Here is a 26,150-nt window from a genome sequence, read left to right as displayed (position 1 = left end):
CTACATCTTAACCTTTTCACCAGACCATCTTCTGAAGTAGTGGCATCACGGTTTCTGCATGTGCCCAATGGGCCAGGTGGCCCACAAGTTTCTGATATACCAGGTTTGCTGGGTAAGATACTCAGTCTTCAAAGGGGCAGCTTCTGTCCAGAGGTGAGATGGGAAGGCAGAGAGGGTTAGGAGCTAGTTGACTGGACATGGGGAATTAGGGATGGAAAGGAGGAGTATGCTGTCGCAGAACGGGGTGAGCAATTAGGGTTGCATAACAATGTATATATAAAATTCTGTATGGGAGACTAACTTGAAATGTAAACTTCATTTACAGTACAACAATTAAAAGAAAAAAAGAACTCGGTCTTTCCTGAGTTTAATGACTGTGTTCATGTACGGTACTCACCACTATGGTGAAAAGATGTAACTCTAGGGTAAGCAGCCTAGGATAAGGAGGCCTGTCAGGGAGAGGTGCTTGTTCCAGAATGACATCTATCCACTGGTAACAAAGGGTCCTCTAAGGACTTATATATGAAATAACGCCCAAATTTCTCTCTAGGTTTGGACCCTCCCTCCTTCAAATCCCCAGATTCCTCTAAAAATAAGACAATGGAAAAGATCACTGATGGGCACGAGCTTATTTTCTACCTGTCCCTTCTATCCACACAATAGTGAACCAATTTCCCCCTAGAAAACTTTCAAAATCCACAGTAGTGTACTCTCCATCTAGTCATAGAAAACATTCACACATGAAATTCTCTTCCTCACACAAAACTGTATTATCGACTAAAGCATCAAAAACATTCAAAATGAGTTGAACTACTGTAAAAGGATACATATAGCTTGCACAGCCTCGATGGACTGTTCAAAAGTAACAGTGCCTATTCCACGACTTTTTCCATCTTTATCCTCAAGAATGTCTGCTCGGACCACCACACCAGCCATACTAAAAACTTCCTTCAGCTTCTTCCAGCCAACTTTATAATCCAGCTAATTAAGAGAAAGAAGAAAAAAACCTCAATGTAGACATCTACAGAAAAACTTACAATATTTTTAATACATACATGAAACATACTATAGTTAGAAACAAGCATTAGAAAAATTTCATAAAAACTAATCAACTCCAACAGCATTTCTCAAATATGATTATGAAGTCTGGCCTTAAGGGACAGACTTTTTTAACTGTGTTATTTACTGGCTATTTTCTTAGAAGACCAGTTTAAGTCACCTCATACCTTTAAAATTAGTATGTATTTTCTGAACATTGAAAAAATATGTTCCCCAGCTGAGGCTTATTATTACCTGCCCCAACCCATTTTCTCTCTAAACTACCCCAGACACAACAGGAGGAGGAAGGTGTCAATACACATACAACGTCTGCTCATACACTGTCACTCAGCACCTAAACTGCACAAAGTAAACCCACAGAGAACGCAGACCCAGATGCTGTTTTTCTAAACACATGCAAAACTCAGTAAACATGGCCCCCACAGGAAAAAAGAAAGCCTAACAGGAAGCCTGAATTTTAAATAGTTCAAAAAGAGAATATGTAGCCCTTCTGTAAAGTTTTCCTTTTCAAATGTCAAAGCTGCTTTTACAATATTGGGTTTTCTAGAGTTTGCAGAATGTTTCTATTTACTTACATTTGCTACAAATACTGTGCTTCCGAGTCTTCCAGCCTGTAATGCATGGATAATCTCATTTGGGATGTTAGGATTATTTAGGATACTGGGTGGGATATTAATCATTCCTGGGCCACCTGGTCCCATACCCATCCCACCAGTCGTAGCCATCACCTTTTGCATTGCTCTCCTGGCATGTTCACCATCAGGATCCTAAAACATAAAAACATGGCGTTTAACAAACCCAGTAAAGATAAAAAAACCATGTTCGCACAATAACTGATATTCTCAAAATTCCAGAAATCAAGAGACTGTTCAGAAAACACGTCTCGAATCTAAAACAAAAAATCCAAATGAAGTAAACCGAAAGCACAGGAATAGTTCCAGCTAGAGGGGTGGGGAAGAAAAAGTATAAAATTTAGTGTTGAAAACACAGCTCTCGAACTAGTACGTAACTAAGTAAAAACGGGGGCAGCACATACACAAGATTAGGTGACATAAATGTAGAACTTCCAGCTTGAAGGAAGATCTTCATGGGCTTCGTTTAGTTGAATCTCAGCAATTCAACAGGGTTTTGTAATCTCTGCAAAGCCCATCAGTGATTTTTCCAAAATTTTGAAAACACAGTTCTAAATCACCAAGGACCCCACATCTTTCAAATTAATTAGGTGAGAAAAGTTATTGAGGGGTTTGACTCAAGTATGTAAAGTCTGGACAGGTTTGTGAGGCCTTGGTATTAACAATTCTTGAACTCTGTCCTGTCATTCACCAAGACCATCAACACACAAAAGACCTTAACTCTATCACTCTTTCCTCTCTGAGCTCTGAACATACTTATCTTCCTCCCAGGTAGAAATGAGGTAAAAACAAGCTGAGGAGGGATTTTATCAACCAAAAAAAAACCCTATTAATTAATGGAGGAAGAGAAGGTATTTGATTTGGATTAGGTATTAAAGGGGAAATGAATAACCACAAACTCATTTTAAAAAAGAAAAATGGTGAGCCAAGGACAGGGTTCAGACTGGGTAAAACTGTAGATGTAGAGTCCTTGGGTGGCACTAACAGTTAACGCGCTCAACAGCTACCCAAAAGGTTGGAGGTTCGAGTCCACCCAGAAGTGCCTCAGAAGAAAAGCCTGGCGACCTACTTCCAAAAAGAGTCAGCCACTGAAAACCCTATAGAGGCACAGTTCTACTCTGACACACATGGGGTTGCCATTGAGTTCAAATCGACTCCACAGCAATGGCCACTGGTAGAGTTCCTTATGTGCATAAACCAATTAAAAAATGGGCTCCCTTTGAGCAGCCCTGAGAAAACAAGGCAGACTGGTCTAAGACAAATCACAGATATTAGGAAGGTGGTAAGCAGTCGTTCAGGATCTGTGCTCAGCCACCATCCCAGAGCTCTCACAGCAGTGACTACTGGCACCTCTTCATTAAAAACAGTAGGTTGGTGTGCTCTGTCACATGAAGTCAAGGACTATTACTGTCTTTACCTAACTCTGAACAGGGATAACACGACGATTACAAATGGTATCCACCAAATGTTAATCAAAAGCTTACTTCTTTGACTTTCAGTGGTCTTCCACTCAGACTATGCTTGTTTAGAACTTCGGCAGCTTTTTTCATGCTCTCTTCCATCTTGAATTCAACAACACTATGAAGAGACACAAAAGTAAATGAGTGAAAACAGTCCTACTATTTAGAAGATTCAATTGCTAGTAAGTAACTAGACGATACTTACGCACATCCCTTTGGGAGAAGCCACAGACCAGTCAGAAGAGCAAGGGGCGGGGGGTGGAGAAAGAAAAGAAACAGTAAATATCAATGACAGTTACAAATTAAAAATATGATTTATGTAACAAGGTTCGTTGGTTTTGTTTTGGTTTTTTTAAATTAACCTTTCTAAAGGGAAGCTGACAACAATGTCTTGCCTAGCCTTCCTTATTAAAAGCTGGGCTCCTTAGTATCTCATTTCCTACACATTACCAGCATTACACTATAGCTTCTGATGGTATAATAAGCAGACCTGAATTCAGGCTCTCCAAGAAATCGCACAAACTTGAGATCTGCTTCCCTCTGTACTGTTTCTTATCTCTTATCACTCCTCTGAAATCCATCCCTTCCATAAATTAAGTTCATCCTATTATTCTAAGCCATTCTATTGAACAACAGAAAATAGTTACTTTCTCTTTAAACTATGCCAATTTTAAATGTTCAGGTTTTAAATATTTCAGTTACAATTTACTGGCTCAAAGGCAACTTTTCGGAATCTTTGGGTCACACAACTTTCAAATTCAGCAAACAACCAAGAGTGACATTTTCTAGACAAGAACACACGTTTTACATTAATATACCACCGCTAAAATTCCATGCATAATTCACACACAGCCAATTCCTCTGTTAACAAGAGACAATGCTGCTATTGGTCCCCAGTTATCCAAATTGGGCATCCAAACAGAATACCAAAAAGCTCTTTGGCCAGCCATTTGGAAAAGCCAGACTCTCGTTTGCAAATCCCCTCCCACCCCACTCAGATGTTTGGCAAAATCAAATCTGCTATAACAGGAGCACTCACTGCCTTCCTGATTTCATTCGACTCCACGCCACCATACAGTTACATTTGTCATGTAGTAAATCCACAGAAGAAATTCTCTCAAAGACTTACCCTTGACTTTCCTTCAGCGTCCATTAAGAGCTCCACGTATGTTACCTCACCAACTACAAATCAGTTTCCAGACGACACATAAACCAAGGGAGAAAAGCCAAGAAAACAATGGGAATTTAGAACAATCATCAGCAACCTTGTATGGAGCCTCTGCCTTATAAGAAAGCCCAGAAACACTCCATATTCTCTAAACCACCAAACTAGGCATTACAGGTGTGCAGTAAAAGGAGGTGTGAACTCGTAAACAATATGTCCTTGATTTTCTTCCCACCACAAACAGCTACTTCCACAGATTTCCGTATCAATTTCCCTGTCTGGAATACTCATTCATGACGAGAGGCAATCCAAATCTACAGGAAAGAAGTCTGCATGGTTCACTTTTTTGGGGAAAGGAGGAAAAGTCTGACACATACACTTTTACTGGAGAAAGCAGGTAAACAGTACACAGGTTGTAATGTCACTGAACTGAACCCAAATGCTGAAACACAAGGATACGTATGTATATGCGCAAAAGCGAGTGCAAGTGCACTCACGCATGCACACGTACACACACACCAGAGCCAGGGCTGGCTTCTGGTCGTTCAACCTGTACAATCATACAGGGCCCCACGCTCGGGAGGACCTCGTGTTCTCTATTGCTGCCCTCTTGAAATTCTTAATAATTTCTCAACAAAAGGCCCAGCACTTTCATTTTGCATCTCCCCCGTCTCACTCCCCCCCCCCCGATTCTGAAGCTGGCCCTGCACACAGCACTAGGCTCCCAAATTGCTAGAAATAGCATATTTGATTACAGGATCACAAAACCAGAGCAGCATCTGCATTCTCTTCAGTGAATTAAGCTAGGATTCATTCTTGCTGCTTTCTAAACCTCCCCATAAAATGACACAAATAAATTCAAATTTAGGGCTCAATCTGCATCTAAGACAGTTAAACAGACTCACATAATTAGAATCTATACGGGGGGGGGGGGACCAAAGCATTAAAAAAAATTAACTCTGCAGATTTTCCTAAAGGTTTGGATTGCCAGTTCATGACCACCATAACCAGATTTAAGAATCCATCATGAACACAACCACCAAAATGGCTGCTGAATGTGAAGATGGCACACAGAAAACAGAACCTTAAACAGGTAACTTGAAAGAAACAATCTAGGCAGGTGCTCCAAAGTCAAGGAAGGGCTTTTCTTCTTGGATTTTTTTTTTTTTAAGGATTATTTTTATGTTAAAGCCTTCTCCAATTGAGTTTTCAAGTTTGGCTTAGCAGTATAAGGGTAAAAACAACCCACTTAATAGGCCTCAACAAGTCCTGCCTATTCCAACTCCTTTGTTCAAAGGATACTAAAATTATTATGAGAGTTTTAAGATTAATATAGTGAGGGATTTAAGTTAAAAATAAGACAAAATTATTTTCTTCTTAATGAATCTGAAACAATCTAAGAGCATATTTATCCATATATCTGCTTGAAGGCAAGAAGGCCAAGCCTTCAAGTTTAAGTCTAAAGCCTCACCTTCTCCTCTCCTGAAATGTTAGAGAACCAAACCAGCACTTTGCACAAAACAGAAAGGGGAGAGAATTAGTGCAAAGGAATAAGGAAAGGAAATAGAAGGTCTAGTAAAGTTTAACTTTTGGAGTATGCATTCCTGTGGGGCAAACTGAGAAACGCTCTAACATGATCATGGTCAACGGACAGTCATACAAACTGGCTTTATTTTATCCTTAAAGAAAGTAAAGCAATTCCCACAAAGTCGTGGCCATTCCTGAGGTCCTGTTAAAAGCCATGTATTTCCACAACAGCAGCCCATCAAGAACTAGCAGCCCTGCTCTCTACTTTGATGAAAGTTTTCGAGTAGTGTCAAAATAGTGAAGATATTCCCCAAGTTTGCCCTGGTGGCGAAGTGGTTAAGAACTCAGCTTGCTAACCAAAAGGTTAGCAGTTCAAATCCACCAGTTCCTCCTTGGAAACCCTATGGAGCAGTTCTGCTCTGTCCTATAGGGTCACTATGAGTCATCGGCACACAACAACCACAACTTTAAAATAAAGGAATTGCAGTAACTCAAGATGGCTGTAACCACTTCATTGCCAGAATCAAATACTGTTGCACTTGAAGAGTATCTAGTCCATATCCCTAAAGACACTTTATCAAAAACTGTTAGTGCAACCCAGAAACCAAGCAAGTCCAAACTTTCTTCTACGGTCATAACCATTTTAACAAAAAGCCAAGTTTAGAAATGGGTCTTTTTCCACTTAACAAATTTAGTCATGGTAAGCACCCAACTTTAATCCTTTGTACCAAAAACTTGCTAAAAATATTCTCTCCTTTTTTCTCCAATGGTAGAGCTGTTTAACAAAAACGAAAATTACAGTAAAAAAAAGACTCGACTTCCTATCAGTCTGGCACAGAGAAGCAGCCAGATGTCAGGCAGTTATGGCTGCAGTACAGGGATGCCATTCTTGTTCCTGTGCATGGTCATGCTCCTCCTGTCTTTACCCAGAGACCTCATCAACTCAGAGATGTGCAAGCTAGCTCTACAGGATCTGCGGGAGCTGCTCATTCATACATCCCTGGAGGAAGGTAATCATGAAACCTTTAGAAGATCACCTCTTTTAGTTCTATAATATTAAAGCCATTTAGTGCAGTCAGTATGATTATCAAGAATTTGGAGACAAAACTTCCCAAGTATACAGTCTACTCAAGTTCAGTGAAATGAAGTTTAAAAGAGAGTAGGCTGTGAAGACAAATTCCATTGCATATTAAAATATTTAAATTAAAAAAATTATGAAACTCTAACACCGAATGTTATCATCTACCTTTATTTTAAAATGCTCTGAGAATCATTTTTAACCAACATTGAAGCAGATTATTAGAAATTTTGCCTCAAGAATAAAACACACCATAAAGATAAGCAAATAAGCAACCAAAAAGCATTCAGATAGCCCCTTGGAGCTACTGTGAATTTAACACTCCCACACGTATTTTGGAACCCTAGTGTCGTAGTAGTTATGAGCTATGGCTGCTAACCAAAAGGTCGGCAGTTCAAATCCACTAGGCACTCTTTGGAAACTCTATGGGGCAGTTCTACTCTGTCCTATAGGGTCACTATGAGTTGGAATTGACTCGATGGCAACGGGTTTGGTTTTAAACATACTTTTCTAAAGGGTCAGCAAAAAAAAGGAAGACCCTCAAGAAGATAGATTGTGACAAAGTTGCTGCAACAATGGGCACGAACATAGCAACGATTGTGAGGATGGTGCAGGACCGGTCAGTATTTCGTTCTGTTGTACAAAGGGCCGCTATGAGGTGGAAACAACTCAAAAGCAACCAACAACAAGAAGTACATACTTTTATCACAAACAGTATTTGTTTTTACATTCCCATTTACTGCTCAAGTCTGAAAGGGACCAAAAAAAAAAAAAAAAAAAGTGCAGAGGCCAAAGCTTCACTTCACACGTGATAAAGCCTAAAAAACCATGGGGGTAGGGAGGGGAAGCAAGCTCGAGCTGGGCACATTGTCAAACATATTTCACACCTCATAACAGTCAATTCTTTGGTATCCACGCTAATGGAGGGATGCACAGAATAAATGTACATTTTAATTTGGAAAGCTTTTTTCTTTGATATAAAGACAACATGAAAAATAGCAAAATAATTACACAATGAATACATGAATACTTGATTTATGAGCAAGTTAGAAAATGATTGAGCCCATGCTGGCTCCTGATTCCATGGAGATACTCCCAGGAGAGCGCCACCTCTATAACAGAGCAAAGGCCACCAAGTAAGGCAGGCAGGCTGCCCTGCTGGGGGCTCAATCTCAGCATTCACATATATAACACTTGAGCAGAACTGGCCTTTCTAAAATGCAGGCAGGATTTCCAACAACAGAAAATATAAAGGACCTGAGGACACTGGGTAGGAATTATAAATCAAAAATAAAGTTGTGCCCACAGACCCACAGTGCAGATTACCTCCAAAGTCCACAGAAGCCTTCTACTGGACTACATTTGCCCTCTGGCCTCGGTTTTTGGTCAGCTGGGATTTGAAACTTATTTAAAGTGATGCATTAAATAATAAAAGGATTAAGTGCTTTAAAGAAATCTTTGCTTACACAAGTTAGACTGACTGCTGCTAAACTTGGAATTGACAGAGAGTAAACTCCATCACTAACCTTCCTGTCTTCCTCGCCCTACACTCACTGTTTACTCACGGCTGCTGCAGCCCAGGCCTGCCTCAGCTCTCCACCCTCCCTCCAGTTAGGCCAGGAGGACCTGCAGCCAGTCGGCAACATTTCTTCATCCAGGTAAGACTCCCAGGTCTCAAACTAATGTAGCACAACACTAGTTCAGTTTAAAACTCCCCAGATCACCTCTTGCCCAAAGAAATCTGCATTTGTCTCTAGCCCTTAAGTCAAGCACCTGAAGATGTGTATCTCTTTATCTGTCGGGTACAGCAAATTCGGGAGTCACGGAATTTAAGTCACTTTCAATCCAGGTTTGGCAATCTCCAATTCAAATTTTATACAACATCGTTTCTCTCTTTTTTTTAATCCAGGAACTCTTTGGTGCTCTAGCAGCTATTGTTTCATACAGCACCTCCACTAAAATAAGCAGATCAAAAGGAAGGACAATAGAAATCTTTCCTTTGTTTTATGGGGCAGTTAGAGCAGGAAGGGAAAAGCAGGGAAAAGGCTAAGTTCTAAGGGCTGTGAAAACTGTGTTTCATCCACATCCCTGATGGATATGATAGAAGGAAGGAGTTTGGGCAAAAACAGCAGCATGGTTCACAACAAATTTTCTCTTTAAAATCAGCGATGTTGATTTCATGATAGTGCCACCAAACAGCTAGCATCTTAAAACAAATCTTGTGATTCTATCCAGAGGAAAGGCTTAAGTAACCAATTCACATAATAGATGGATTAGTAATAGGATCTCCTAGAATACTGTTAAATGCTAAAATTAAAGACAGAGAACCTACACTTAGTGTCAAAGAAAGGGAAGATGGGAAATTAAGGAGAGGTCCATCACACAATCTCAGGCACGATTATCCTCAGGGAAGGTGCTGTCTTTCCAACTCAAAGCTAGCTACTTTAGTTCTGAAAGGCTGCAATTAGACAGTGCTGACAGACTTTAAAAGTTCAGATCTTTGAGTTGAGGACAACTAATTCCAGCTCTTATTCCACCAGAATAAGGATTAATGCATCGGGGACAGACTCTAATAGTGACTGGATTACACCAGGCCAAATCCCTGGTTTGTCCACTTGAGGGATTCTCTCGAGACTAATGCTTTCAGGTATAAGTGCCTCAATCTGCAATTCTTTCCAGTGCAACAGCAAGTCTTCAAAACAGTTAAAACTTACTTGCTTCCTATATCAGGTAAGTATATCCAATTTCAAATAACTATTTAAACATCTTTTGTTACACCAAGACATGAATAAAAATATTTTTTTAAAGCTCATAGTGAAAACAGTAAGAACATTTCATAAGGAGTCATGTTTGTAAACACGGTAAATTTCTTTAGACTTCACTTACTGAATATAAGCATTATCACAAAAAAATTATCTTCCTCTCATGACTCTCTTTACCCACAATCCAGTATTACTAATAATTTCATTAAACAGCAAAGTAATGAATTTAACTAGTACTGGGGAGCTCTAAACAAGAACATTTTAAGGTTCATTAAAAAGAACTGATTTACTGCACACCTGTAATTCTAAATTACACCACCAAAAGATACACTGAAAGGGCTGAGCCAAGGCATTCGTAGCAGTATGCCAGCGGAATGAGAACCAGTTTGGAAGTATCCAAATAAACCACCAGGCTGGTTCCACACTGAATACAGTGCAAAATAGTAAAGTGAGGTGAACTGCTTCCACATCCAGAAACGCCATGGCTGCTGCTGCTGCTGCCAGCTTCAAGGCTTCCAGAACTGAATGACTGAATGGTAAAGCAGTAAAAATGGCACCTACTTTATCCAGCATGTCCCAAAACTGGTTCACACACTCCTAAAAATGAAAAATTAATTTGGCCTGCCATCTCTTACAAAATTCTAACAATTGCATTTTCAAAGCCACATTCCTGGTTCTTGGAACTACTACGCCTTATTATCGATAGAAGTATCAATTCAGCGGTTCAACCAAATCACAAGAACACAAATTTGGAGGTTATTCCAAGAACTAATTCGAATGAGACCCAACTGTACTGTGCAGAAATTCTAAGCTTGTATTGAAGCAGCAGTCCCAAAAACCAAGAACACTGCATCTGGGATGCCACATGACACGCCCCTCAAACAAAAAGAAGAAACTTCGCTCTTGCCCTAGGAGCATTTGCAGGAATGATTTGGCCGATCAAGGCAGGAAAACCAATCTGACACCAAAACGTTTTCTATCCATGTTATCTGGAGAAATACCACATGGGAGCAGCACATGGCACTTAAGACTGTCCCGAGAGGTTCCCGTTGCCTAGTGTCACTTGCACATCATGGTGGAATTAAGTGATGGGACAATGACGGCAGGAGGCCATTCAGAATTTCAAAACCCAATGCTGGGAGCACCAGCACACATACCAAAATGGCCTATCCAAGTGGCATCTCTTTCTGTCACTGAAATGGTAATCGTTTGACAAATCAAGCTCACATCTGTATTCATTATGAATGCTCCAGAAAACCAATACCTTTCAGTCCTTCAAAAAGACTCCATTAAAGGTAATGTGATTCTAAGCTTCCCTTACTGGGAGGCAAGGGGGACCTCAAGGCAATATACAAATTGTTCTCCATCAATAGCTCTGTCTAAACAGAGGGCTGAGCAATCTCTTAATCCTGAGTGCCACCAGCAGGGCCAAGAATCAGGAAGGAAGGAAGACAAAAGCAAAACCGGAGTGTGGAAGGAAAGGGAGGACACACACCGTGTGCAAATGCAGGGGCCTCCTCAGACCTCCTGGTGGCAGCACAGCCTGGGTCGCGTCCCCTGCCCTGGACCAGAATTTGGACAACTGGGCTGTGACTGATGCACATCTTAAGGCACCACATTACAAATCTGATATCTTATTCTGAGCTCACCAATTGTTAGTCTACTGTGTTTTTTCCCCAGAAAAAAGGAATGGGGAAAAAAAAGCCTAACAGCTTAAATACAAGCTAACATTTTGTAATTTAGAACCTAAGCAACACAAGTTCCAGCTACCATATTTTGATCCCAGGAAGACAGCCACAAAATTTAAACAAAATACCTTCCTGCCAGAATTTAAAGGCTTTAAAAAAAATTTAAAAAAACTCTCCCACCTAATGTGAAGAATTCAAAAAAAGTCCTTAACACAAAAAGGCTCCCCTCAAGCTTAATCAAAGCCAAACTAACCATATTAAACCGTAAAATCACTGGTAGGTCAAGGGACCATACAAATCACCCTGTTGACACACAGGTGCATGACCACAAAAAAAAGGTACGGTGGAAGGCTTAGTTCTCAAGCCTGGATAGAATACATGCTCTCCCCATAACAGCTTCCAATGACAAAATAACCAAGGAATCAGCCACAGAGAAGATGACACATCAACCTTCTTACCCTACTCAACCACCAGTACCATTACCTTTTTCTTTAACCAGGTCTTTAAGGGACTGCCATTTCACATCAAAAGGTATGTTTGTAATGAAGGCTCTGTATCTTTTAGTTGGGTTGGAATATGGCTCAAAACGATTGCCTCCTCTTTTCATGCTTTTCTCCTTCCTCTTCTCATTCTGAGTAGGTCGTTCTCCTTCACTGAATTCAAAAGAGAAAAAGAAAAAAAAAACATAAAGGGTTCATGTGTTAGCACAATGTGGAAGGCAATATTTGATTTACTGGGTTTACAATTCCACACAAAGTTGCACATAACAATGACTAATGTTGGTTTAGACTTGGGACATTCAAACTAAAATGCTCCGTATGACAGAAGGGGTTGCAATAGTGTGTTCCTTAAAATACACCTTATCAGAAAGTGCACTCTCCATGGCCCCCGCACACCTCTGAGGGGCTTGTAACACAATAAGTGAGGTGCCAAATCCCTGCCCAAGGTGTTTTAATCCCATGACTGGAACACAGAAAGGAAGATTTACAAGATTTCATGAAACAGAAATAGGAGGTGGGTGCATACAAGTCCTACCAATTTTAACCTCATAAATAAAAGTGTCTTTTGTTGTGCAGTTAAGAGAGAAACCATTCTCTACACAACCCTACTACTTTGAAGCTAGGAAAATCTCAGTTTGAGGAAGCCCGTAGGTAACAGAGACTTAGTGTGCAAGCAATCCCACCTTTGGTAAAGAAGGGCGGAAGCCTTTCCGGCATGCCCTTTCCTGTGAGTCACACTCTTTCCCTTTTTTGTGCTAGGTGCCTCCATCCTGTTAACAGTCCACTTCTAAGCTCTACAGATATAAACTCACTTCCAAGTGGGAGAAAAAAAACTTTCAGAAGAAATGCAGATTTCCAAAGCAAAGTAATTTATGAGTGGCGGTCTGGGCAGTGGCTCCAAGAACACAGGCTGGTGTGGGACACCCCAGGGCAGGGCCCATGCACTGACCAGAGAGGGCTGTTCCTTGAGCTCCCTGCACGTGGTCAGCCCCTCTTTTACTACAGAGAGGCATTGATGAGAGCTGACTAGAAACGAATGCAGAGCCAGCTGCCACAGGAAGTTTCTCTTGGGCACTGAGCCCTGACTTTCTGCTTCACCAGCCCTATGCTTTCCACCAGGGAGAACCCAGCAACTCCCAAACCACAGGTTTGAGAACAAATTTTGTGATCCATGACAAAAATGGGGGGGGGGACACAAAAAACCAAGACTATGGTATTGATGACTATATAATTAAAGGACTGGTCTTTCTCCTGGGATATGTTTTCCTTGAGAGGAGGAGGCTGTTCCAACACCAGATAGCTAGAGAAATTCTCTTTTAATGTACTTAACTTGGAAAAATTAAAAAATTAACAACTCTTCGTAGCCACCCCATTTTTCCTTTTTTTTTTTTTACTGTCCCTCATATCCAAAACGCAAGGTTGCCAAGAGGCCAACCAATGGCTTGAGCCTAGTACAGGTGTAGGTACCACCCTAGTGGGAGTTACACTGTACTTGACACCAGGCAAAACCGAGCAGGTGGTAAGAGGTTCCTCTCTCTGCTTCTCTTTCATCTCTTCTAAGATAAAAGGTGATACAGGCCACACCTCAGGGAAATGCCCCTTACATGGGATCAGGGATGTGACCTGAGTAAGGGTGTTGCATCCCACCCTAATTCTGCCTAATTAACATAACAAACATAACCTCATCCTGCCTCATTAACACATGTTGCTGTAGTTAGGTTCCCACTCCCTATCAACAGAACAAAACAGTGCCCGGTACTGCGCCATCCTCACTATCATTGCCATGCTTGAGCCCATTGTTGCAGCAGCTTTGTAAATCCATCTCGTTGAGGGTCTTCCTCTCTTTTGTTGACCCTCTACTTTATCAAGCATGAATGTCCTTCTCCAGGGACGGGTCCCTCCTGATAACACAACCAAAGTACATGAGATGAAGTCTCACCATCCTCACTTCTAAGCAGCATTCTGGCTGTACTTCTTCCAAGACAGATTTGTTGGTCTTCTGGCAGTCCATGGTATATTCAACATTCTTTGCCAACATCATAATTCAAAGGCATCAATTCTTCTTTGGTCTTCCTTATTCACTGTCCAGCTTTCGCACACATGTGAGGTCAATGAAAATACCATGGCTTGGGTCAGGCGGACCTTAGTCCTTAAAGTGACATCTTTGCTTTTTAACACTTTAAAAGACGTCTTTTGCAGCAGATTTGCCCAATGCAATATGTCATTTGATTTCCTGACTGCTGTTTCCATGGGCATTGATTATGGATCCAAGTAAAATGAAATCCTTGGCAAAGTCAACATTTTCCCAGTTTATCATGATGCTGCTTTACTGGTCCAGTTTTGAGGATTTTTGTTTTCCTCATGTTGAGGTGTAATCCATACTGAAGCCTATACAGTCTTTGACCTTCATCAGTAAATGCTTCAAGTCCTCTTCACTTTCAGCAAGCAAGGCTGTGTCATCTACATATCACAAGCTGTTAATGAGTCTTCCCTCAATCCAGATGTGGAGTTCTTCATATAGCACAGACTGAATAAGTATGGTAACCCTATAGTGTCCTATAGGGCCATAGAGATTCCAAGGCTAATAATCTTTATGGAAGCAGGCTGCCACATCTTTTTCTCTTGGAACAGTTGGTGGGTTCAAACTAACTTTTAGATTAGCAGCCGAATGCTTAACCACTGTGCCACCAGGGCTTACCATTAACCCATAAACCCAAGAAAACCTACTGCTGTGCAGTCGAGTCCAACTCACAGCAACTTGAAAAGACACAGAAGAACTGCCCTATAGGGTTTTCAAAGCTATAAATCTTTTATGGAAGCAGACTGCCACATCTTTCTCCATGGAGCAGCTGGTGGGTTGGAACTGCTGACCTTTTATCAGCAGCTGAGCACTTTAACCACTGCACCACCAGGGCTCCCTCATTAATACATAGAGGTCAGGATTTACAACACCACAAAATGGAGGATAATTACAACAGATCACAAAATGGAGGGCAATCACACAATACTGGAAATCATGGCCCAGCCAACTTGACACATATTTTGGAGGACATAATTCAATCCATGACAAGCAGTATTTAAGGAATTAGAATTTAAAACCTCCTTATAAGTTTCAGCCATATACAAAACAAAATTAACTTTGATCCGTAACTCACACCATATCCAAAAATTAACTCAAAATGGATCACAGACCTAAATTTAAACTAGTGAGACACGGAAAGACAAATATTGTATGATTTCACTTATACGAAATATCAAGAATAGGCAAATCATAGTGACTAACTTTATTATCAGTTACCAAGGATAGGTGGGAGGGGGAAAGAGGAATTACTGCCTAAGGAGTACTGAGCTTCTGTTAAAGGTGAGGAAAGATACGGAAACGAATAGTGATGAAGACTGTACACACAAAAAAATTGGTTGAAATGGCAAATGTTTTGTTATATATATCTCACCGTTTTTAAACTATAAAACCTCTAGAATAAAACATAGTTGAAATCTTTGTGACCACGGGTAGGCAGACATATCTTAGGTACAACATCAAAAGCACAATCCATACAAGAAACAGCTGATAAACTGGACATCAAAATTATAAACTCCTGCTCTTCAAAAGACAGTTAACAGAATGAAAAGACATAACACAGAATGAGAGAAAATATTTGGAAACTGTATTATCTGACAAAGGACTTACACCCAGAATATATAAATAACTCTGAAAACAAGCAGCCCAATTTTTTAAAACGGGCAAATGATTTGAAGGCACCTCCCCAAAGGCATACGGATGGCAAATAAGCACATGCAAAGAAGCTCAACATTATCAGTAATTAGGGAAATACAAATAAGTAAAGCTGATACCACTACACATCTATCGGAATTGCTAAAATTAAAAAGACTGACCACACCAAATATTAGCAAAGATGTGGAGGAACTGGTAGGAATGTAAAAATGATACAACCACTTTGGAAAACAGCTTAACAGTTTCTTAAAAAGTTAAACATATATCTACCTTATGACTCAATCATCCACTCCTATTTATTCCCCCAAAATAAAACACAGATCCATAAAGACTTGTACACCCAAATGTTCACAGCAACATTTGTAATACTCTAAATCTGGAAATCTAAATGTCTACCAACAGGTAAATGAATAAACACATCGTAGTATATCCAGACAATGAAACAGTACTCAGCAATAAAAAGGAATGAGCTACATGAACAACATGGATAAATCTCAAAATAATAATTACGCTGAAAGACAAGACAAAAAAGGACTACATACTGTAGGATTCCACTATATACAACTCTAGAAATCCTAATCTAACAAACTAGTCTGTAGCAGGGTTTGCTCAACCTGAGCATTTTGGACCAAATAATCTTTGGTTTAGGGAGTATGAGTCAGAATCGACTCTACGGCAACAGGTTATTCTATGCATTGCAAGATGTTTAGCGACATCCCTGGCCTCCATTCACAAGTAGCCAGTAGCAACCCTCCCTCAGCCATGATAATGACCACCAAAAATGTCTCCAAGGTCGGGAAGGGAGAATGTTGACATGTTGTGAGGTTGTTAACCAATGTCATAAAACAATATGTGTACTGTTTAATGAGAAACTATTTGTTCTGTAAACTTTCATCTAAAGTGCAATTAAAAAACAGTCTCCAAGACACTTCCAAATGTTCCAAGGACAAAATCACCCTGTTGAGAACCACTGGTCTGTACTGATGGAAGGCAGACCAATGGCTGGGGAAGCAGGGACAGGGAGACGTCAGAAGGGTTACAAAGGGACAAGAGGAAACTTTCGGGGGGGGGGCGGGAGACGGGTAATGGGTACATATCTTGATGGTGGTGATAGGTAAACTGTACATTTTAAATATGTGTAGTTTATTGTGTCAGTTATACCTCAATAACAAAACAAACAACCTATTACCCTACAGGACAGGGTAGAACTGCCCCATAGGGTTTCCAAGGCTGTAATCTTTACGGAAGCCAAATGCCACATCTTTCTCCTGCTCCTGGTGGGTTTGAACTGCCGACATTTCAGTTAGCGGCCAAACACTTAACCACTGCACCACCAGGGCTCCTATACCTCAACTGAGTTGTTTAAAATCATGTTTGTTAAATTTCAAACCTAACCCAGTAACTTGACCTGTACTTCCCACGTAAAGTAACAATTTCTAATCTTTTAAAGAAACTGAAGCCACAACAGCTAATCTATCGACCACGGCTAAATGTCTTACCAATATCTCCTTGCTAACTGGCTCTCAATTGCCAATGAAAACTGGATCTGATTCTGGCATCCAACTATCCACCCGAAGGTCTAAACAGACACAACATAATAAAAACCTTTTCTGACATTCTATCAACCTGTTATTTCATAACACGTTCATAAAGACCAGTGTAAAATAACTAAGTACCTTCCTAGCCATTAAAATAAAATTATATTTAAAACATGGCTTTAGGATTACATATTACTTTTTGAAAATTGATAATTTATCATGTCACTGCCCTACCATACTAGAATTATACGTTTATGTAAAGATCTCAACTTAAAAAAAGATCAAGAGTGCCTACTCCACAAAAGGACTACTGTATTCACTCCGTAAAACAGTGATCCTGACCTCTCTTCTGGCTCCACAGCATTCCCATGCACACTACTCTCATTACTTCCAGGGTTTCTCAACCCAGGGAAGGGTACAGTTTGAAATGGCACTCTCAACAGCCTGAAATTTCGATCATATCTCCTGAGGGACAAGACTTCTCCCAGGTCCCCTGAGAACCACCCTTTATGCAAAGTGCTTCTTCACAGAAATCCTGTAACTCCTGAGCTCCTCTAATGCACTTAAGATGTGAAGCACACTATTCATAGCACTACTGTATTACAGCTCCAGACCTGCCACCTAACCATGCACCTACCTGATTCAAGCTCTACCTCTCTGGCTTTTCATCAGAGACACTAGGAGAACACTATCCATGGTAGTTCACAGGGATGCTGTGAGAATCAACGAAGACTAGCATAGGCAAAACGCAGCTTGGTAAATTTTAAATGCAAAACATGTAAGGAAGCAGTGATAAAGAAAAGCTAAGGCTTTAGGGTCACATGTCTGGGTTTGGACCCCAAGTCACCATCTCTTTCCTAGGTTTCAGTTCCCTCATCTGTAAATGGAGGTGAGTACCTACACTTACAGGCTTGGGACTCCTGACATATACAATAACTGACAATGATATACTTTTGTACCAGCAATTTTCTTGAAGGGTGTGGGGAGAGGGACTGATTCACTCCCAGCCTTCTAACGTTGCATGTCCTGATTAGGCTTTAAAACAAGCCAACCAGGGCAGTGGCTGAGGAAACCTAGACACCTGTACTCATTACAGACTACTGAAGACACAATCAGCTTTTAATTCCATGACTACAAAACAATGTAATGGAAGAGCCTATCAGAGAACTCAAAAAAAAAAACAAAAAAACACACACAAGCAACCTAATCTTTGCAGACTAATATCACTTTCCCTAGCCATGAATAAAGTCAAAAGGAAAGTGAATGTTACAAGCTGGTAGCATGCATTCAAATAATCCAGAGCCCCCAATCTTAACCCTGAGCTAAACATCTAATGTACCTCAAAAACCCTTTTTATTATGTATGCAATCACCTTTAGAACTACAGCAAATGCGAAAACCCTTGTAAAGCACAGAAAATCTGGTTTAAATAAAGCCACCCAAATGACTGTTCGGTGAGTGGTTACCACGGTAGTACTGTGGAAGCAGCAAGGGCCTTAAGAGTTAGGATGGCCTCCCCTAGAGTACTGAGTCAAGTTCCTTAATCTGAGTTTTCTCAATTGCTTAAAAAAATTTTTTTTCTCAATTGTGAAACAGAGTTAACACTAATATTATTCCCCAGGGATCTATATCAAATATAAATATTTATTTTTTAAAATAACCAATCTATCTGTTTTCTGATTCAGCCACAAAATTAATCAGGAGGGGCAGTACATTAAGTGGCAGATTTTAAATACATGGTGCAACCTTTATAAAAATTAAACATTTACATTTCTCCAAAATAAGTAGTTTTCCCTGACTAAATACACCCTAACTCTGAATCTTGGCTGCCTTTACATGGAGTAGATTTCCCACCCAAGTAGAACCCCTCTTCTCACACCCAGTAACTGCAAAACAAACTGTCCAACCTGGGGTCTGATCAAGCTCACCAGCATCACTGCCTTCTTGGTTGACTACACACTCCTGGTAGAGAGAGGTCAGAAGGACTAAGTTTCTACCTTCTGACTTATCTCTAAAACGCTTTTGAAATAACAACCCAAATTCCTTTGCCTGAATTCACTGCCCACAAGCCAGCCCCCCAATCTTAAACGCTACAGCAGCTTCAGTTCTTTATAAATATGGAAAGCATATACCAAAATCCCAGGTCCTTTGGATACTCTCCTGTCTGCCTCTCCCCAACCATCTTCTCTCCCCTTCATATTCCTGGTAGGAACAGTCCCCAACTCCAACAGCTTAGGTTGGGAAGGGGGGGTGGGGGTGGGGGCAGCCTGCTCTGTGCTCCCTACCACTCCACTCACTTCTAAGACTGCATAATTACCTTACTGCAAAAATGTTAGCCAACCCCCCTCAACCCCCGCGTGGGCTCCTGAAAAGCTTTGCTTCAAGAGCTTCGTGATGCAAAAAAAGTTTTCCACAAGCTCTAGGAAAAAGATCTAAGTGTTGCTAGCTTCCTGAAGTATCCTCTATTAAGCCCGTCCTAGACTCTGAGGATCCTTCCAACAAGGGCTTGTGTTACCTGTACCTTCAGGTTTTTAATACTCCACTTATCACGTCTGTCAAGTGAAATCTGTTATAGGATGACTATCCATTTGAAAATGGATGGTGGAAAGTCTGAAAAATGTACCTCACGTGCTATAATCTCTAATTCAACCTTTCACCTTCAGGGTTCTAGTAGCACTCCATCTTGTAGTTAACTGCTTTGGAAGAAAAAAAAAAAAAAGCAATATAGCAACTAGCTGTATCTCAGAAGTCCTGCTAAGCTCCCCTAAACAGATGGTCAAAAAAGACGAAATGACACATCCCTTTCCAATGTTTCCAGTTTGGGGAATAATTAGAAGATACCTTTCTCTTGACTTCCGAGGACCACAACTTTCGCAGTGTTTAAACACACTTTCACATTTCTTGTCCCTCTCCACCTAAGAAAGGGCCTGGAATATTCTCCCATCTAACAACAACATTCCTTGCGTTTACTACGCGCTCATTAACATAGGTGCTTTAACTACACTCAACTCCCAAACATCCTGTACACAATAGCGCTGAAAACACAACTCTATGTTACTCACATTAAAAATCTGTGGGAAATCAAACGTACGCCCAGTCTTTCCCTCCCCTCCCCGCCCGCGGCCGCTGGTTGGAGCCAAAACACTTCGCATCTTCTTGTCCAGTGCCTGTAATCAGAATGAGCGGGTTTCGGCGCGCCACAAGAAGATGGCCTCCTTTAAAGCAATTTTCAAATTCCAAGGACCCGAGACAGAGCCCGGAGCAGACCTCGAAAACATGACGGATCTGGAAATGGGTGAGCCAGACTAACGATGGAAAAATTTTCCCTGCCAACACGGAAGAAGATTTTTTTCTTCCCCCCACTTTTTGTGTGTTTGTTTCTAAGGGTGAAAATCGACCAGCAGGTCGGATCACTCCACAAATACCTGCTGCGCACCTGGGGAGGTGGCGCGGAAGCGGCCAGGAACTTCAACCGGGCCAGCGCGTAGGGCGAGGGGTGGTTCCAAGCGAGTCATTTACCACGAGGCGGGGGCGGCGCGCAGTGGGGAGGGGAGAGGAGGAGGGGGAAAAAAGAGCGAGCTGGGAGGCGGGGGGTGGGGCGCCCCGATCCGGCCTCACGGCCCTTCCCGACACCCCCCTCCCGCTACCGTTTACCGGGGCCAACCGTGCGCGGGGCCCTGCGCGCGCACTCTCTCCCCTCCCCCACTTTATGGATCAAGGAACTGAGACCCAGCGGGAGAAAGGGGGGATGAAGCCACGCGCCCAAGGTCACCGGACCGCCGAGCCGGCCTCGGACCCGGGGCCCTCCGGTTCCAGGGCCCGCGCCATTATCCTCGTGCGCAGAGACCAGGCCTGAGGCCTCGACGTCACGGTCGGCCCCGACCTGAAAGGACTGAGGGGGTTGAGGCCCGAGAAGTGGGAGACAAGCCGTGAGGCGCTCCCGAGGCCGCCAGGCTTCCCGGTCACCCTCAGCGGACCCTGCGGGAAAGGCCGGGGCCGAGGCCGCGCCGGGGGTAGGCCGCCAACAGAGTAACGGAGCCGCGCGAGGAGGCTGCCGGCCGCCGCGAGCGGAACCAGCACAAGAATAGTGGAATACTCACCCCTTGGGGCCCGGAGCCCCGTTGCCGCTCGGCACGCCGGGCGCGCCACTCTCCTCCTCCATTTTGGGCTCCGTCGCCGCCACCTCGGCCGCCGCTTCGACCCCTGCCGCCATTTTCTCCGCTTCTGGGCTTTGTGTGAGGCAGCGAGCTGCGCGGCGCTGCGCCTGCGCGCTCACGTGACCCGGCGCAACCAGTAACGCCTGCACGCGCCTCGGCCGGCTCCCGCCTTGTCCCCTGCCGCCCCGGCCCCGCCCCTGCTCCTGGTCACGCCCCCGCCATGCGCAGGCGCACACCGGCAGCTGTTATTCATTCCCGCAAAAAGCTTGCATTAAGCACCGACCGGGTCCCTCGCCCGCCTTCAAAGTTTAAGGAAACATCGCCCATCCGGATCTAGTCCCTCCCAGCTGGGGCAAAGGGGCAGCGAAACCTCTGCCTGGGGGTTCCCAGAAGCTTCAACCAACGAACAGCCAACTAGTTGCCTTCAAGTCACTCCAACTCATGGCGACCCAATGTGTGTAAGAGTAGAACTGTGCTCCGTAGGGTTTTCTGTAGCTAATTTTTCAGAAGCCGATCGCCTTCCGAGGATCCTCTGGGTGGACTCCAACCTCCAATCTTTTGGTTAGCAACCAAGAGTGCTAACCGTTTGCATCACCCAGGGACTTCCTGGAAAGTGTATAGAACGTAAAGGAGTTAGCCAGACACCGAGAGCAGAACATAGGTGATCCAGGTGAAAGGACTGGTGTGAAAAGCACCATCTCTCTAAGCACCATGAATATCTGGGCTGCGTCCAGCCTGTCTTCCTACCACACTGGGAGCTCCCGGGTGCAGAGCCCCTGGCCTACATCTCTCTCCCTGAACCTATCAACCAACAGCCAAACACATAGCTGGGGACTGAGTATGTGCTCCTGGGTGTTTCCATTAACCTGAACTGGGGTTCCTTCCTGCCCGGCCCTGGGCTGCGCCCTGACCTGATCCCTCTGCCCTCTGGGGTTCCAGGCAAGTGTCAGCTCTATCCTCAACCCTGTGTGTCCAGGGCTGTTATGGGGCTGTGTCCTGGGGCAGCCACATTGGCCTGAGAAGGGACAGGAGCTGAAGCCCAGGGGAGCATCCAGAGGCCCCAGGCTCTCTTCCTTTCCTAAGCTTCCCTTTAGTGTCTTTGGAACTTTGAAATGCCTCACTGGGTCTTGCAGAAGTTCCCATCCAACCACCATACTCTTTCTAGGCTCACCAAGGGAAAGACTGGTTTTCTTCCTCTCTCATAGAATGATTACATTTTGTCAGGTTCTGGCTGAACAGCTCACCCACCACACCCTCCCAGCTGCTTAATTCAGCCAGGTCATTCGGACCTCAGTTTGGGAACCCCAAAACTAAACCAAACCATTGCCATCAAGTAGACTCTTGGGAGACCCCACGTGTCGCTCCACAGGGCTTTCAAGGCTTTATGGAGCAAACGGTTAAGCACTCGGCTGCTAACTAAAAAGTTGGTGGTCTGAACCCCCCCAGAGGGGCCTTGGAAGAAAGGCCTGGCAATCTGCTTCCAAAAGCTCACTGGCTGGAAAACTCTATGGAGCACAGTTCTACTCTGACACACATGTGGTCGCTATGAGTTAAGAGTTGACCTGACGGCCAACTGGTTTGTTTGTTTTTACGTTTAGGAAGCAGATCACCAGGGTTTTCTTCCAAGGTGCCTCTGGGTGGGTTCAATGGGTAGGTTCAAACTGCCAACCGTTTGGTTAGTAGCCAAGCACTTAACCATTTGAGCCACCCAGGGATCCTGAGGAATTTTAGGCCCAGAGAATAAATCCAGTAGCCCAGCCTGAAAAGGAGGTTAGGCCCCACCCTCTCTTCCAGCTCTTCTATGTACTCCCTAGATTAACCCGGCTCACAGAATTAATTCCCTTCTCTTGCCCTTCCTCAAGCCCCTCCTCTTCCTACCTCCTTTCTGAAATCTCTACTAAAATCCCCTGTCCACACCAACCCTTCCTTCTTCCATGGCCCCATGGGAATCTGCCTCAGTTTACCTCCCTCCCTTTGGATGTGGCAGTCTGCTTCCGTAAAGATTTACAGCCTCGGAAACCCGATGGGGCAGTTCTACTCTGTTCTATACGGTCGCTATGAGACAGAATCAACTCAACAACAATGGGTTTGCCGTAGAACTTTCCTAGATGGGAAGGGCCCTTGGGGCAGAAAGAGCCTCACACATCTCCAAGTTCCCTGTGCTCAGCAGGACTCAGAAGCCACAGCAGTCTGTTAGGATCAGAATGCAAAGCAGCAGGGATAAGAAGCCACCCTGATCCCTTCTCCCTAGTGGGTGTGACTGGAGAACAGGAACAACCAAGCACAGACAAGGAAACAAAATCTCTTCCAGGCTGGGCCCCCACGGGCGGGTCAATTTAACCCGACACTGCCCAGATCCCTAGGTTCGGCTATATCCTGAACTACTGTTCCCTTCACACTTTCCCTTAAAACTGACACCCCCTTATTTTTTTCTTGAAAAAAGTATATTTAGATTTTTGTTCTACATCACAGCACACACTGAAAACTTGCTCTAATAGGTTAATACAAAAAAAAAAAATAAGAGCATGATGTTATTAAATTATAATTCGGTCTGGCACACTGCTGAAGGCTCTGAGCCTAAGATCTACCCTCTCTTTGCTACGGTTAAAACCAAAAACCAAACCAGTTGTCTTCCAGTTGATTCTAACTCATGGTGACCCCATGTGTTGCAGAGTAGAACTGCGCTCCATGGAGTTTTCCAGGTGGTGACCTTTCAGAAGCAGCCAGGCCTTTCTTCCAAGGCATCTCTGGTGGGTTCGAACTACCAACCTTTGGTTAGTAGTTGAGTGCTTAACCGTTTGTGCCATGCTAGGGTTCGAAACCAAGAGCAAACTTGTTAAAAAAACCTGTTGCCATCGAGTCGATTCCGACTCACAGCAACCCCATTGGACACCTTTTAGTTAGCAGCCATAACTCTTAACCACTTTGCCACCAGGGTTTCCAAGAACAAACCAGTTGCTGTCAATTTTGAGTCATGGCAACCCCACCCCATTGTGACAGAGTAGAACAGCTCCATGGAGTCTTCTTGGCTTGTAATCTTTATGGAAGCAGATCACCACATCTTTCTTCTGCAGCACCGCTGAGTGGGTTTGCACTACCCAGGGACCTTAACCAGTTGCTGTCCAAGTCAATTCCAACTCATGGCAACCCCAGGTGTTAGAGGGTAAAGGCAGACTAGCACCAAACTGACACTTTTTGCTTGATATAATCGAATGTACTACAAGAGATTTGCAAGGGAAATGGCTTTCCCTCTTGGTGATGGCATGTCCTGGAGCCCCTTTACATCATCCCAAGGGCATCTTACTCCAAAGTTGGCCTGAGGGAAGGTGGGTGCTGGCCTGTGTAGGGAGTGAGGCCCTGGAGGGCTTGGGTGTGATTCTGTAGTACTGCAGACCACCACCGCATTATCACCTGATGCCTACACAGACCTGCCCACCTCCCTGGCCTCTTCTCTCCTCTCTCCCATCCCTCGGCCCCTCAGTCCCTGCTCCAGCCACGTGGCCGACCTGCCGGCAGTTTCCAGCCTCCAGGATTTTGACCTTCGCTGTTCCCTCTACCAATCTCATACCTCTCCACTCCCATGGCCAGGCTGGCTTCCTCCCACCCTTCTAGTCTGGGGCAGGAAGGGGTTTTCTTCCTCTGCGAGTGAGCTAAGTATGCTGAGATTCATGCATAAAACAATAGAACAGCACTCAAAATACACAGTGGCCACAACTCAAGAATATCAACGATCATGAAGATGGCGTAGGACCGGGCAATGTTTCGTTCTGTTGTACATGAGTCGGAACTGACTTGGCGGCAACTAACAAGAACATATTAGAACGGGTATAAGAAATCTTGGCAATGATAAACATCAACTGGTTGGCGTCTCTGGGGAGAATGAGGTGGTGTGATTGGGGAAGGGGAGCCAGGGGGCCACAACTGTATCAGTAATGTTTCATCTTACTTTTCTTAGATAAGAGTTATTTATTAAAAATCATGGTGAAATAGCATTAAAATAAAATAGGAAATAATAATAAAATAAAAATAGAATGGGCCACAGGACAGATCACTGTGCTGGGCCCCTCAGTGCTGTGTGAGCTTGGGCAGGTGACCCAACCTCTCTGAGCTTCAGTTTGCTCATCTGCCAATGTGGTTAACACCAGAACTCCCCTTTCAGGACCACTGTGGGTGTTCAATGCAGCCCCATGCAAACAGCCCTGAAGTGTGAAAAAGAGCATGCAGAGGGCAAAGAAAGCATTCAAGGAGGAGGGGCTGTGTCATGGATTGAATTGTGTACCCCAAAAATATGTATTGTCATTCCTAACCTCTACGCCTGTGGTTATAATCCCCTTTGGGAATGGGTTGCCTTTGTTATGTTTATGAGGTAGGATTAGCGTTGGCTGTGTCTTGAGTCAATCTCTTTTGAGATTTAAAATGGATTAAACAAGCAAGAGAAGCAGAGATGGGGTAAGATAGATGCCACAACCGGATCTTCAAGGAACCAAGAAGCAGAAGCTGAAGAGATAAGGACCTTCCTCCAGAGCGGACAGAGAGAAAAAGCCTTCCCCTAGAGCCAGTGGTCTGAACTCGGACTTCTAGTTTCCTGAATTGTGAGAAAATAAACTTGTTTGTTAAAGCCATCTGCTTGTGGTATTTCTGTTACAGCAGCACTAGGTAACTGAGACCGGCTGTTATTAACATGACCACGTTCTGTTTCTTCCCCTAGCGCAGCACTGGGGCTGCACAGACCTGGGGTCAAACTCCAAGTCCACGTCCTACACCTATGGGGCTTTAGACAAAAGCTTCCCTGCTTGGGCCTCAGTATTCCCATCTATAAAATGGGAGTAATACCCGCTCCTCCCCCTGAAGG

The 26,150-nt window shown here is 43.4% G+C and overlaps 1 protein-coding gene across 6 annotated transcripts in view; it reads right to left on the bottom strand.

The window, feature by feature from the left end:
• The window catches only part of HNRNPM (heterogeneous nuclear ribonucleoprotein M), a 40,609-nt gene extending 19,028 nt beyond the window's left edge, over positions 1 to 21,581 (bottom strand). For 3 of the 6 annotated variants that reach the window (XM_023733234.1, XM_023733235.1, XM_012556168.2), the window contains exons 1-7: positions 21,242 to 21,373; positions 11,855 to 12,024; positions 4,281 to 4,333; positions 3,357 to 3,364; positions 3,176 to 3,269; positions 1,635 to 1,826; positions 828 to 981 (exon numbers count right to left, since the gene is read on the bottom strand). In XM_023733234.1, coding sequence (XP_023589002.1) covers positions 828 to 981; positions 1,635 to 1,826; positions 3,176 to 3,269; positions 3,357 to 3,364; positions 4,281 to 4,333; positions 11,855 to 12,024; positions 21,242 to 21,354 — 784 coding nt within the window. In that variant the 5' untranslated portion in view covers positions 21,355 to 21,373. Of the gene's footprint in view, positions 1 to 827; positions 982 to 1,634; positions 1,827 to 3,175; positions 3,270 to 3,356; positions 3,365 to 4,280; positions 4,334 to 11,854; positions 12,025 to 21,241 lie in introns of all 6 variants that reach the window. The other 3 variants (XM_004378404.1, XM_023733236.1, XM_004378403.1) reach the window with 3 other exon arrangements.
• Positions 21,582 to 26,150: the final 4,569 nt, after the last annotated feature.

Source organism: Trichechus manatus, unplaced genomic scaffold (assembly GCF_000243295.1).
Source record: "Trichechus manatus latirostris isolate Lorelei unplaced genomic scaffold, TriManLat1.0 scaffold00057, whole genome shotgun sequence".
Taxonomy (NCBI): domain Eukaryota; kingdom Metazoa; phylum Chordata; class Mammalia; order Sirenia; family Trichechidae; genus Trichechus; species Trichechus manatus.
Note: the sequence above shows the minus strand (reverse complement) of the source record. Positions and strands in the feature narration are given on the sequence as shown.